We start from the raw sequence: 15,389 nt of genomic DNA, 5'->3' as shown, positions 1-15,389 counted from the left end.
CTGCTGAGCAGAGATCTACTGCATATTCAAGAGGCCTCAGAAGTCTCTAACTGAATGCAAAGATCCCCTCCACTTCTGGGCTCCCCACAGCTGAGACAACATAACCAGCAACATTGCCTCACTGCCCATGGCTTCCTGCCCCAGATGCTTTGTCTTTGAAACATGTGGAGAGGATATTACTCTCTTTAGAGCAGCAGTAGGGTTGCCAACTTTCTGACTGTACAAAATCAAACACCCTTGCCCTGCCCCTTCTCTGAGGCCCCTCCCCTACCCACTCCATTCCCCCCCTCCGTCACTTGCTGTCCCCTACCCTCACTCTCTTTCACTGGGCTGGGGCAGGGATACAGGAGGGGCGAGGGCTCTGTCTGGGGGTGTGGGCTCTGGAGTGGGGCTGGGATGAGAGGTTTGGGTGCAGGAAGGGGCTCTGGGCTGGGGTCAAGGTGTTTGGAATGTGGGACTTCAGGCTCCAGCCAGCTGGCACTTACCTCAGGCAGCTTCCGGTTGGCAGTGCAGCAGGGCTAAGGCAGGCTCCCTGATTGCCCTGGTTCTCTGCGGCTCCCTGAAGTGGCCGGCATGTCCAGCTCCTAGGCATATCCAGTTCCTAAGCATAGAGGCAGCCAGATAGCTCTGTGCACTACCCGTGCCCACAGGCACCACCCCCGCAACTCCCATTGGCTGCTGTTCCTGGCCAATGGGAGCGGCAGAGTCAGCGCTTGGGGCGGGGGCAGCCCATGGAGCTTCCCTAATCTCCCCTGCACCTAGGGGCCGCAGGGACATGCTGGCTGTTTCCAGGAGCTGCGCGGAGCCAGGGGAGTCAGGGACCCTGCCTTAGCCTTGCTGTGCTGCCAGCCGGACTTTTAACGGCTCGGTCAGCCGTGCTGACTGGAGATGCCATGGTCCCTTTTCAACTGGGCATTCTGCTTGAAAACTGGATGCCTAGCAAACCTAAGCAGCAATAGTCTTCATACTATTATAGGGTAAAATACTGCTTCTCTGAGAAAAGAATATGCCTTGTTTAGAGTCTGTCCCCTAAACTCTTTCACCTTGGTCCTGCTCCCTCGGTCAGGTGGATTGTATACTGCCCCCCCCCACATTGATGCAGTAGGCAGAAGATGTGGCTACTAGGGTTGGTTGAAAACAGGAGTTATTATCCTTTATAATTTTGAAACAAAATGAAAAATTTCTGTTTCATTTGAAATTTTTTGCAGCTGTTTCTGATGAAACAAACCAAATTCAAAATGATTCTAAATGAGAATTTTGTCAATTTTGTTTTCTTTTTCCCTCTGGTCTCTCTATTTCCCCCAAGTGAAAATTTTCATTTAGAATAATTCTGTTGCAAAAAATCAGAAAATTTCAAATGATGTTCATTTTTCATGAAAATTATCATTTTGCTCCCAAAAGGCATTTATAATCAATGAAACTTGGAGGAAAATGTTTGACCAGATCTAGTGGCTACACAGCCAGGGATGCAGCAGCATAACTGCCTTTGCCTTATGCACAGCCCCTCCGTTCCTCCCCTATAACTGCAGTTGGGGTCCACGTGCTCACCTTCACACTATGTGAGCAAAGACTTTACTATGGATATACATGAAAATGGCACCCTACCTTCTGAAAGGGGCACTTAGCAGTATGTACACAGGGTATGGGTGACACAGTAGAGCTTGGCAATACAAACTCTAAGTGGCGTTTACTATATTTAATTATACAGTGTAAAAATCAAGAGAATGAAAAACTCATCTCTTAGGATCAGAACCTCTGCTGATGGGAATCCTCACAGTTCCATTGATTTTAATGGTGCTATGAGGTTTTACACCGGCGGAGGATTTGTCTTTTAGTATCTGGTCAAATCCAAGTGATATTCTGGATCATTAATTTAAACTATATTAGTATTTATTTTGCATGCTAGCGTGAAGAACTGGGTACTGTGTATATGTACTACTGCCCACTTCTGGATGGAATTGGAACTGCACATCATAGGCCCTTGAAATGCTAGCACAGCTAATATGAGCTCCTTTAGCTCAAGTGCTAGTGAGCTGTACTTTAGAAACAGAATGATCCGACTTGTGCCCCTTGTGCCATCCTGGTGCGCAGCACAGTCACAACTCTGAAATCATAAATTGCACAAAATTTGACACTGGGAATATTTAGTGCAGAAATATTTCTGAAGAGATCGCGCAGTTTAGTCATAAACTTCATGAGATTGGTGGTAAATTAACTATTTTGAAAGTAGCATCGTGTTTAAGGGAGATCTTGTGACGTTTAAATGGGCTTGTTTGTACTATGCGGCACTCTATGCTTGTAAAAAGTGGGAAAAGCTAAAAATAATAGATTTTATAATAAGTAAGGCCAAGAGAGTTAGATCAGTTAAGCAAGACTGGAGTCAGAAGGGTTTCTGAGATCTGGAAAGTTGATTTATAGCTCTGTGGAAAAATAGAATGAGTTCAACTTTCAAACTTCTTACAAATGCAAGTTGGTATGGTGATTATTCAACAAGCAGGACAATTTTGAACAATTAAAGGAAGAGAACTGCTGTAGATAAGAAACAACTGGGAAATGGCATCTTTGTCCTTTGACAGTATGGCCTTGTCTGTATCATCAGTTTTGGATGACATGGAGGTAAGAACACCAGAGTCTTGTCTGCCATATAGTGTCCACCATGAGAGCTACACTGGGTGGCTACAAAATGAAGCCCATGACTGAACAAATAACAATGTTTTTCCTCCAAACCTTAAGACAACAGAACAGTTTGCTTGAAATAAATCTATACCCTTCAACCTGATGTAAAAAACCCACACCGGTGTATTTTAATTCTAACACAACTAATTTTATAGAAATTTAAAAAGTGATCACAAGATATGATACATGCAGTTGCATCTCTAATTATCTTATTATAAGTTTTCTGCCTTGAATTTAGGAGCAAACAAAAGCTAGTGAATCTGTGTATATATAGTTACTCATGTCTTTTGTGCCAGCTGAATATTTGACTGTGAATATCTGTAAATATTATTTAAAATACATTGGTTTTGCCTTGTGACTCAATCAATGCCTAGCCGTTATCCATCCCCTAGGAGAGATGTATAAAGTCACAAATCACCACCTTATGAAGCTTGGAGACTCAAAGCTTGGTCTGTCAAAAACAAGGAGTGATGTAGGTTACACATGCCACAGTGTGGAAAGGCTGGACTGCAGAACTTTTTTTGATGGAATAGTTTTCTGCTGAGAGATGGAATTTCATTGAAAGAGACATGTTTTGTAGGAATGTGTCCATTTTGACAAAATTTTCCTTGGGAAAAGGTAAAAAGAAATAGTTTGGATTTCCTGTTCTATTGTGATAGTATTAAAATGTTTTAACTATCATTTAGATTCATGTGGACTTTTATAGTCTATTAAATATTCACTTAAATATATGTATATATTGTAATATATTACATTTAATATTGTAAGACTCTAAAAGCAAAACAAAATGCATCAAAATTATCTAAATAAAACAATAAATTTCCCACAAACATGTTGATTTTGATTAAACTACATTTTCTCTGCTCAGTATGGGTGTTGGAGGACTCAGCCTGTGCCTACATCATAGTCTTGCCAGGAGTGCCTCTCACAGGAGAGGATGCAGTGTACTGGCAGAACAGCAAAAGTTCAAGTCTTTCATATAAATGTTTTCCTCTTGGCTCTGTTTTCTATGGAAGGGAAGAATGAGCCTTGGCTTTTACTTAAGAGCTGAGCAACTGATCTGTCATATGAAATGCATTATAATTTGCTGTGTTTATGACAACAGAATAGGGTCTTTGATTAATCTGCAGAATGTTCCTAACCTTTAATTAGCGTTTCAGTATCATTCTAAACTCTTCTATTCTTAGTATCTTAGCCGAAGTAAAATGCATGGACTATGAGGTATAGATCATATAAAAGTCAGAACAAAATGACTCAGTGGTCCTGACTTGAACTTTTTTGGAATTTCTGTTTTATGGAAATTTTTGAAATTGCCAGTTTTTCCCCTAATCTGGAATATTTTTTTTGTCTCGAAATATCAGACCTTTCCCTGGAAGGGAAATTCCAATTTTCATCCATCTCTCCTGAACTGAAGTTTGTAATAGAAAAAAATAATTTTGGTTTGTTGATGTGGAGCTATGTAGTGCATGAAGAATTTGATTGGGGACATATCAATACGATAAACAGAAATGATTGTCAGTTCTTAATACTACTTATTTACTATTATTGATAATTCATTCAACACAAAAGGAAACGTGGTTAAAGATTTGATACTATAGACTCCTATTCTGTTCACATACGAATCCTTGCCTTGCCACATATGAATCCATCTACAGCTGAACTACAGAGGCAGATATCCCTCTATTTTGGTGAACCATTCAGTCAAACACATAACAGTCAGCAATTTCTGTGTGGAAAACGTAACTCCTCATATTCGTCATTTTAGGACGCCTTTAGAAGCTCCGGTATTTAGTATACTTTCAGGTTGCCATGGTAAAAATCATTACTCCATGCCTAATCCACAGAAATCTGCATTCAAGTCACTCCAACCAAAGTTTTCAAATGCCTAAATCCATATTTTCTGGGATACTGATCATATCATTTGAACTGATTGGAGTAGCAAGTACTTAGCACTAGAAATGATCAAAGATTACTAACTCCCTCTCCCCGAAAACAACTCCCCAGGAAAATGTCAGAGTTGTTTCCATTTTGCAAGGTTCAAAACTGACTCACTCTTTGTTTTTTTCCTCCAAAAATTGTCACTACTTTTTATTTATTTATTATTAAAAGTTTTATAACCATTTTTCATTTACTGAAAACCTGGTTTACTGAAAATTTTCAATAAACCATTTCAACAGTGGATTAGATGATAAATTTTAATTACAAAGTTGCAATTTTTTCTGTGGCAAAGAACATCACCCCATTTTACAGAGTCGGAAGTGGAGGCCTAGAAACGGTAAAATACTTGTGTGAGGGATTACCATAGTTTGATAGATTTACAGAGAGTGGACAGTCAGCACTTCTGAAAATTAGACTCTCCAAAATGCCTCAGATTAGTCTCCCAGAAATGGAGATATTCAAATCAAAACTCACAGATTTAGGCCGTGAGTTCTAACCCTGATTTAGATACCTTTTGGTTGTAAAGCCTTAGGCAAATCAGTTAACTTCTCTGAACTTCAGTTCCCTCATCGCTAAAGTGGGAATAGTCCCATTTGCCTACTTCACATAAATGTGAGGCCTAACTAAATACCATTTATAAAGTGTGATTAAAGTGTAAAAGAGCAGTCAGGCCAATAGGTGCTCAGATATCATTGTGATAAGCAGTGGCACTGGAATATTTTTAATAATGGGGGTGCTAAAAGGCAGTCCCCTTTCCCCTGTCCTACTTGCCTCCTCCCCCCCTGAGCTGAGGCTGGGAGCAAAGCGCTGGGCATGGGGCGACAGCTGGAACCCTAAGCACACAGAGTGACAGCCGGGACCCTGGGCATGTGGGGGGGTAGCAGAACCCAGGAGTGCTGCAGCACCCCTGCACTTCTAGTTCCTACGTCCACGGTGATAAGTGCAAGGCAGAGGTAAGAACAGAACACAGTCTCCCTGGCTCCCAGTCTTGTGTTCAATGTACTATATAGTTTGGGGACTACTATTCCAACAGCCTTTCAAAAATTCAGAAGTGTGATTTATTTTAATTACAGGAACTGACTTTTTGATTTTTCACAAACATCTAGATAGTGAAAAGCTTCCACGGGACATTGGCTGAATAGTTTTGAATTTCAGAAAGTTGTGGCAAATTTGTGACGATTTTCTTTACTCAATTTTTGAATGAAGAGAATTTTGTTAGGAATATTTTCTTCAGCTTTAGTAGATGCCCTTCTAAGTAACACAGATTCCATGCTAGTAAAATTGTACATGCATAAAAGATCAGGATAAAGCCCAACGAATTTTGCAGAGAACAAAAAATCAAATTGTATGTGTTTATGGCATTTTGCCCTATACTTTAGTTTTATAATCTTAGATGATGGCTAAAACAATATTTTCCTAATACTGGAAAGCATACAGTAATCCAAATCTTCTTAGACTTCCTGAAACTTTTCTGGTAGGATGGTTTCCTTTCATTCTTCTAATTTTGAAATGTCAGTCAACAGGCATTTCACACAAGTTGCACAGCTGGCTAAGAGATACAGAAATCTATCCCATGGGATGGAAGAATTATTTGCCTGTTGGAGTTTCTCTACTAATTGTTTTCATATGTACAATACAAAGTTATATCAACGAGAGAGAAAAATTACAGCATGGAAAATCAACAGCTGCTCTTCAATCATTTTGGGAGACTGAATTAATTTACTTTGTATAGTAGGAGCTGAACCTTTAGGGAACTGTAGATTATAATATAATAGCCAGAAATGTAATCATCCTTCTACTAAGACACTTGAATTATGTGTAAAACTCTTGTAGATATAAACCAAAAACACCTTTCAGATTATTCCAGTACAAAGAATAAGTATTAAAGGAATAACTTTATCCACATAGTACATTCTCTTCTCCCAATAATATATTGCATTTGGAATGTGACCCATGACAGAAATATTTTAATATTTCCTGACGAGCTGTGTAGGAACCAGATTTTTATTTTGGGGGAGTTTCACAGTTTCAAAATTTCTTCTGTTCCAGAATGAAAACAAAAAAATTAGAAATTTCTCACAGACAGAAATTCAAAAATGAATAAATACATAAATAATTTTGGCTAGTTGAAATGTATTATTCCAATTTTGTTATTATATATAATTTCAAAATGGCAAGTTGAAATGTTACATTTTGAAAAGGTCAACACTTTTTTAAATGTCTTTTAGCAAATTTTCTTCCTAAATGAATTTTTATGAAAGGCGGCATTTCTTCAAAAAATTTTTACTTTCAGCAAATCAGGAATTTCTGACAGAAGAATGTTCTGGCAGAAAATTTCCAACCAGCTCTAGTTGTCTGTCTCCATCTGCTGGTAGGAGGTTACTTTATCTTACTGCTCTTAAGACAATGAAGAAACATATATTAATATAATGGTGAACCTTTCCAAAAATCTATTTTTTAAAAAGAATATATATTCTATAGCTCAATGTTTATAACAAAAGTGTGCTGTGTTTCTTTGTCTTTGGTGTATTATTCACCTTATGATGTATAAATGAAGAACATGACACGTGAACAATGAAGGAACAATACATCTCCCACATTGATGGCGAATGTTTCCAAAATGCTAACATGGAATAATGCCAGTTTTTAAGTATTCACTGTTTGGGTTGAATAAATAAGCCTTTATTGTGAGCTTCCGCTCTTTCTTCTGTTTCATTTCCCTTTACTACACTATACTACCTTGAAAGACTGAGTGAAAGCAAGACTCCAACTGGCCAAAAAGAGCTGGATACAACTTCCTCTGGAACTGGTTATAGGAGTGCAAAACAAGGCATTCCGTCGCTTCCTCAAGAGGACGAGCATTCTGCTTCCTCATACAAAATATGAGGTGAACCAAAGTGGTAGCACATTAAGTCAATGGAGTACCAGGGATGTAGCATCAATGTAATATCTTATACATGCTCAATAGACAACTGCATTCTTACCAAACAGGGAAATAAGTTCACTTTTGTTATTGGATGTTTTCCATCCAATCTGGTCTATGTTCCACACTCTCAGACACTGCATTTGAATTTAGAGCATGATCCTATGAGCTGTGAGCATCCTCAACTGCCATGGGATACGATGGTGCTCAGCCCCTCACAGGATTGGGCTCTTGGCTACTACATTTCAAAGGTTTATGAAGCAAGGAAAATAATTTGATTCTACTCTATGTTGGTTGGGTTCTAATACTGCCCTCGTTACTGCAGCATCCGAGCACCTGCACAGACACTAGAAAGATGTCTGGAACAAGAAGAGAAAGATTTCTTGTCTCATCACTGACTTACCAGGCCACCATAATCATAGACCCAGGAATGTGACAAGTTTTATTGTCTGGATTTACAATCATTGGGTGCAGCATGAGCTGAGCATCCACTGTCACAACAGGTCTTGCTCTACAAGTTAGGGAGAGAAACAAAGGTCAACACACGCAGCAGGAATAAGTCACTATGCAAATTAAGAGAGGTCCATGACTGCCGATCGGACATTTAACCTCTTAATAATACAATTATCTTAAAGGCAGCTGTAAATATGGTCCCTCAGGTGGATGGGAGTTTTGTTGTTGCTGTTCACTTTCCTGAAGAAATGAAGATTCTCTCTGGCAGAAAGTGTAATCTCTCTTTTTGCAGAGATTTGGTCATTTTGATAATTCTTAAATATTACAAGCTACCAGGACAAATCACTAAAACAGGAACTTGAATTTACAGTAGACAGACACAGATGCATAATTGTGCAAAGGACAGATATGTGCAACAAGATCCATTAAGTAAGCTCTGTTCACCCGCCAGCTATATCAAAATGCTCACTCAGGGTCAAATTCTGCCCTGAAGGCTCTGAAACCTGGACTAGGCTACACATTTGTACAGCTGATAGCAGTCTCTTAGTAGTTGTTTTACAACCCTGTCATCTTTCTTCCTTGATTTAAAAAAAAGGACATTTCAGATTTGCTGTCTCTGTAACTGTGTGTGATTCTCTCTGAAAAGGGGATGTGATTTGGCTACAACGGAAGTTCTTAGGATATATCTTAAATCAGCCATAGGCTGCAACTTAACTGACAGATCTTGAGCCGTTTGACTTTGGAAGCCAGGGATAATGTTAACAGAAGAAGCGGCTGAAGATGGATATATATGGCTGCTGTGATGACAAATGTACAGGGTGCATCCATGAGTAACGGCTGGTGATTAATTAAGTACCCGATAATTTAAAGTAGTTTATAACAGAGTTGGAAACAGAGAAAGTTCTATTACATGTTCACAGAGTATGATTTTATTATACATTAACTTATAGGAGTCTGATAAAAATAAATCACTATCCTTAAAGTTTTAATTTACAATTGGTGTTGTAGTGATATTTTTTCATTGTAACATCAGTTGAGGCCTCAGAAATGAAAGGATTTCTTGAATTTTTGTACAGCAGGGAAAACAATTTCTCAAACAAGCTTCAGTTTGTATTATTAAATGCAAATAGCTATGTTTGTCCAACAATATCAATTTCACATTAAAACTCAAACGTCAGGAAATGAAAAAAGATGAGGTGCTCATAATATTAACTTGCCAAATGGCACAAATCCCCGTTTGGGTTGCAAAATGAAATGTAGATCTATATATACCAATTCTGATTCTCCAGTACCCTGCATCTTGTGCGGTCATTTATTCCACTGCACAGTGGTTGCAAAACAATACCAGATCATCATGGTAATACTTTATACACGAGGTTCCATGAGGTTCCGGGAAATGGACCATCAGTCCACTGTACTTACTGCTGTAATGCACAAACTGACCTAATGCTACCGACGTGAGTTTTGTTACCCTTTCATATCTTAACATTTGGATGTCCTACATTTGTAACCTTAGGGTAAGATCATGCCCTGTCATTGCAGGTGTGTAGGGTTGGGAAAAACAGAAGGCTACAAAGAGCCAGGCAGTTTGGCGGCACTGTTGCACTATTTATGCTCAGGACGGCTCAGTGTTTGGATGGGCACAGTTTTCTGTACAGCTCGATTAACAGAACAGCAGCAGATTTTGTCTTAAGTTTCTGAGAGCTGTAATTTATTTTAAATAAAAGCTTGGATTTTCAGAAAACTATAGTAAAAACATTGGAGACTAAAATTATGGGATCTGTAATTCATTAGCCACTGTGATTTTACTCCTGACGTTGAATTTTAGGCAAGTTTATAAAGAGGGAGCTATTTTGTTATATGTTTCATTAAAACAATACATTCTCCCTCATAGAAATGGTCTTGCCAGCAGTCTGAAAGCAGCAGTCCTTGTGCTTGTCATTGTCAGGTAGTTCACACCGTAGTGTTACTAAGCAGACAAGGCTACATGAAAATCTAAAATTATTAGTAGGCGCCATTAGGCCGTGGTAAGAAGTATCTCTTCAGTCACATGGCTTTTTTAATTCTTCCTCATTAAGGACTCTTTACCTGAAACATTTAAAGCTTTCATTTTCAATTATTTGGGACTCAGCTCCATTCAAAAAAGCGTTGTTACAATTTTTAAATGGGGACAGTGTTATTTTTCTTGCCTTGCCTAACAAAGTTGGTAGAAGGATTTCATCAAAACACTTGTTTGTGGACTGAGACTGAGATAGGCACTTTCAACCAAAATGGAGAATTTTTCTGAGAATGATAAGCATGTTGAAGAGGGACTTATAGCACTATGGCATTTGCTGTTAAGAATGCACTATAATCTATCATTTATTTACATACAGTACAAAGTAACACAGACAGGGCCATCCAGAGAGGGGGCGCAAGTGGGGCAATTTGCCCCAGGCCCCGCAGGGGCTCCCACGAGAGTTTTTCGGGGCCCCTCGGAGCAGGGTCCTTCACTCGCTCCAGGGGCCCCGGAAAACTTTTGCGGGGCCCGGACTCCCGGAGCTTCTTCCACTCCAAGTCTTCAGTGACAGAGGGGCCTTCTGCCCCAACCACCGCCGCTGAATTACCACCAAAGACTCGGCACTTTGGTGGTGGGTCCCACTTCAGCGGTAATTCGGCGGTGGGGGGGCCCCTGCTGTAGGTCTTCAGGGCACTTTGGCGGTGGGTCCCAGAGTGGAAAGACCCCCCGCCGCCGAATTACGGGCCCCCCGCCACCAAAGACCTCAGGCCCTCTGAATCCTCTGGGCTGCCCTGAACGCAGAAATGCGAAATAAGATTGCTTGCGGATCTCCTGCTTGAGCTGTAAAACAAAACTTCCATAAAATTTACCACATACCTGTAAACAGCTACTTTCCCAGCTCCAAATGCACCTACTATTAAATCTGGAAAAACACAAAATAATTTTGTAAGAACTACTAGCTAACCTCCAGCACAATTTTGCAGCCTAATTTATTTATATTCAAAATACAATTACATATAACAAATGAGCTACTTTCCAGGTCATTCTACAAGACCACAGTAAGGAAAAACATTTCACATTTTTGCCATTGTAGCATATTAGTTCACTGTCAGCGTATATAACACAGAGTCATCCATGGCTCAGCCTCTCTCCATCTTGTCTTGGAAGGGAAACAACTCTTTTTTTAAAAATCCACATATTTTACTCCAAACCATTACCTGTCTGACACACAAATAAGTGGCAAACAGATACAACTTTTTGTGTGGACAATCTCATATCAGTTTAAATTAATGTAGTTTAAATCATTTTTTCCTGGTGACCTCTGATCCCATCCTGATTTATTAGTTGAATTGTATGTTTGTTAATTTAGGTATTTTTATATCTATCTATAAAGAAAGTAAATTTTATAGTTTAAATTATAATCATATATTCATTTAATTTGCAAGGGAGGTCTGTGTTTTTAAGAGACCCAGTAGTGGCACACTCTAGGAACCTGGTGGCTGAACTTTGTGACTTTGTCTTCACCCGCAACTATTTCAGATTTGGGGACAATTTATACCTTCAAGTCAGCAGGACTGCTATGGGTACCCGCATGGCCCCACAGTATTCCAATATTTTTATGGCTGACTTAGAACATCGCTTCCTCAGCTCTCATCCCCTAATGCCCCTGCTCTATTTGCACTATATTGATGACATCTTCATCATCTGAACCCATGGGAAGGACATCCTTGAGGAATTCCACGAGGATTTCAACAATTTCCACCCCACTATCAACCTCAGCCTGGACCAGTCCATGCAAGAGATCTACTTCCTAGACACTACAGTGCTAATAGGTGATGCTCACATAAACACCACCTTATACTGGAAATCTACTGACCGCTATACTTACCTACATGCCTTCAGCTTTCACCCAGACCACATCACATGATCCATTGTCTACAGCCAAGCTCTAAGATACAACCACATTTGCACCAATCCCTCAGACAGAAACAAACACCTACAGAATCTCTATCAAGTGTTCTTAAAACTACAATATCCACCTGATGAAGTTAAGAAACAGATTGACAGAGCCAGAAGGGTACCCAGAAGTCACCTACTACAAGACAGGCCGAACAAAGAAAGTAACAGAATGCCACTAGCTGTCACCTACAGCCCCCAACTAAAACCTCTCCAGCTCATCATCAAGGATCTCCAACCTATCCTGAGGGACGATCCCTTACTCTCACAGACCTTGAGAGACAGGCCAGTCCTCACTTACAGACAGCCCCCCAACCTGAAGAAAATACTCACCAGCAACTACACACCACACAACAAAAACACTAAGTCAGGAACCAAACCCTGCAACAAACCCCAGTGACAACTCTGTCTGCATATCTATTCAAGGGACACCATCATAGGACCTAACCACATCAGCCACACCATTAGGGGCTCGTTCACCTGCACATCTACCAATGTGATATATGCCATCATGTGCCAGCAGCAATGCCCCTCTGCCATGTACATTGGCCAAACCAGACAGTCTCTATGCAAAAGAATAAATGGACACAAATCTGACCTCAGCAATTACAGCATTCAAAAACCAGTAGGAGAGCACTTGAACCTCCCTGGTCACTCATAAAAGACTTAAGAGTGGCAATTCTTCAACCAAAAAACTTCAAAAACAGACTCCAAAGGGAAACTGCAGAACTGAAATTAATTTGCAAACTGGACACCACCAAATTAGGCCTGAATAAAGACTGGCAATGGATGAGTCATTACAAACCTAATTTTACCATACTAATTTCTACCTACTGTTACTCATACCTTCCTGTCAACACTTGGAAATGGGCCACCCTCATTACCACTGCAAAAGTGATTTTTCCTCCCTCCCTCTACTCTTAATTGAATTGTCTCGTTAGACTGACTCCCCACCTGGTAAGGCAACTCCCATCTTTTCATGTACTATGTATAAATATACCTGCTACTGTATTTTCCACTCCAGGCATCTGATGAAGTGGGTCCTAGCCCATGAACGCTTATGCCCAAATAAATTTGTTAGTCTCTAAGGTGCCACAAGGACTCCTCATTGTTTTTAAACTCTCGGAAGTTATTTTAATGTAATTTAAATTTGTTAAATTAATTTAGTTAAACCAGTGCAAACATAGTGTGTAAACCAGTCTACAGATTCTCTGTTGAGTAACATATCCCTGCCAGCCACTCTTGGGCTGATTCTCCTTAAACTGGATTTACACTGCTGGAACTCCAGTGGCTTCACTGGAGAGCACACTTCAATGGAGGTGAGAATGTGAGAGACGTTTCTCCCCTTGAGGCACTTAGGTGCTCCCTTTGTGATAATGGCTCTCTCAGACAACTCTCAGTGGACTCGAAGCCTGGGCAAGTGGAACCTGAAGAGAAGTTTACCTCCTTGATTAAGATGTTGTGAGGTGAGGCATCACAAGACAACAGCCCATGTGGCAAAAACTCTCCTAAGATTTTCCACCCAGCTGGGTTCCCTGACTCTCACAATAATCCAAATGGATTTAATAAGATATTTCTCAAGAAGACAAATGGGAAAGAAACTTCACACTATGTCAAAAACAGACAGAAAAAAGACAAGCAAAATAGGGGCTTCATTAAACCTATCATCTATCCTTGCAGGCTTTAAAGCTATGGTTTAAGTTAGAGCAGCTGATTTCAGAATCTGAGCTTCCATATAAGAAGCCATATAAGCTTCATGGCTGCAAAGAAAAGCTTGAAGTGGTGACAGATGTCTGCCTGAATGTGCTGAGTCGGAGGACTGGTCTACATAGAGTGACCCGTCAGCAAGGGTGAGAAGAAAAATTGGGACATGGGGTGGGGGTAATAGGCACCTGTATAAGACAAAGCCCCAAATATCAGGACTGTCCCTACAAAATCATGGCATCTTGGCACCCTAGGTCTACACCAGAAACGTACATCGGCATGGCTGTCTTCTAGGGGTGTGAAAAATCCACACACCTGAGATACATAGCTACGCTGACCTAATTGTTTTAGACAGTGCTAGGTCAATGGAAGAATTCTTTTCTCAACCTAGCAACCACTTCTCAAAGAGCTGGATTACATATGCCAATGGAAGAACCTCTTCTCTCAGTGTAGTTAGTGTCTACACTGAAGTGCTTCAATGGTACAGCCTCTGAAAGCCACCTGACTGCTGTGCTTGGGGCAGCAAAAAACATAGAGCCGCTCCTGACCCCAACACGACCTGCCCCAAAGAACTTGAAAGTGCATGACTATTAACTGGGAACAGAGGAATTAGAGTGAATAAGCAAACATTAAAAGATCTGATTATGTTAATGGTGATATATACAATCTAACATAAGGATAATAAAGATGATGTCACTGTACATTCACACAGAATAGTTTATTGAAAGGTCCATCCAGAATTCAACAACAACAACTGTGGTCAGTTTATTAAAATGCATTAGTTCCATTGTACTCTGTTTCACTGTCATTTAGGGCCCAATCCAACTCCTACAGCACTAAATGGAAAGAGCCTTTTCGACACTGATGGGAGTTAGGCCAAACCCTTCATTAGCTAAGTAACAGTTTTGAACATGCATAATGTCAGAGTCATTTATGAGCAGTAGTTTGTAAGTTTATTGTGTGTTGTGTAAAGGAAAAGCTATTAATCATTTCTGTGAAACATACGTGCAAGACATCCAAATTATCTGAAGTTTGGCAACTTTCTTCTCCTAAAAATAGATGGAAGTTGTCTTCATTACTTGCTTTTTTATTGCTGCATATGAAATGTCACTGATGCAAAGGTTATTAGCTGAAAAACAAATGTTTGACAAGGCAATTGGAATTTCCACAGCAAAAAAGTAATCTTAACTAACTGTCAGGATCTCTTCCAAATGAAGCCTGAAGAAAAACATTCGCAAGCTGGAACATAAGACTGCACCTTTTTCATTAGTTAGGGTTTGTTTTCTTTTTTCACAAAGGCAAGTCACTATGGCCCTAATTTAAAAAGAACAATCGTCTATGAATCACTAATAAGAAATACCTATTAGAGTGTTTCCACTTTAATTCCAACTTCCAAAACTGAAATCCACTGCAAACCCCTGAGTAATGCCCGTGGATGAGAATGGGAATTATACATATGTATGAAGAAAATAAATGATCATTGACAAATTATCTATCTGTTCCCATCCTGTAAGGTGCTGCATTCCTCTGGCAAAGTACTGAATGTTCTATGTTCCCCACGGACTGCTCCTATTTATATAAGTTGGAGCAGAAGCATTTCCATTGGGAGCAAAGGACGCTCAATACTGGGCCCCACCTGAGAAACATTCATATATTTACAAATGCAACATGGGGTCTCCCTCCCATAGATACGGAGCAGGTGGTTTATGAGGAGGGGAGTATTCTCCCAAGATATCTAAA

General features: G+C 40.0%; 1 protein-coding gene across 1 annotated transcript in view; it reads right to left on the bottom strand.

The window, feature by feature from the left end:
* ITGA8 (integrin subunit alpha 8) overlaps positions 1-15,389 on the bottom strand; it is a 161,236-nt gene that overhangs the window by 63,856 nt on the left and 81,991 nt on the right. Inside the window, exons 14-15 of the mRNA XM_030550460.1 lie at positions 10,866-10,911; positions 7,941-8,048 (exon numbers count right to left, since the gene is read on the bottom strand). Coding sequence (XP_030406320.1) covers positions 7,941-8,048; positions 10,866-10,911 — 154 coding nt within the window. The remainder of the gene's footprint in view (positions 1-7,940; positions 8,049-10,865; positions 10,912-15,389) is intronic.

The sequence above is a fragment of the Gopherus evgoodei genome, chromosome 2 (assembly GCF_007399415.2).
Source record: "Gopherus evgoodei ecotype Sinaloan lineage chromosome 2, rGopEvg1_v1.p, whole genome shotgun sequence".
Lineage (NCBI taxonomy): Eukaryota > Metazoa > Chordata > Testudines > Testudinidae > Gopherus > Gopherus evgoodei.
The sequence above is the reverse complement of the archived record's forward strand: the minus strand, read 5'-3'. Positions and strand labels throughout refer to the sequence as shown.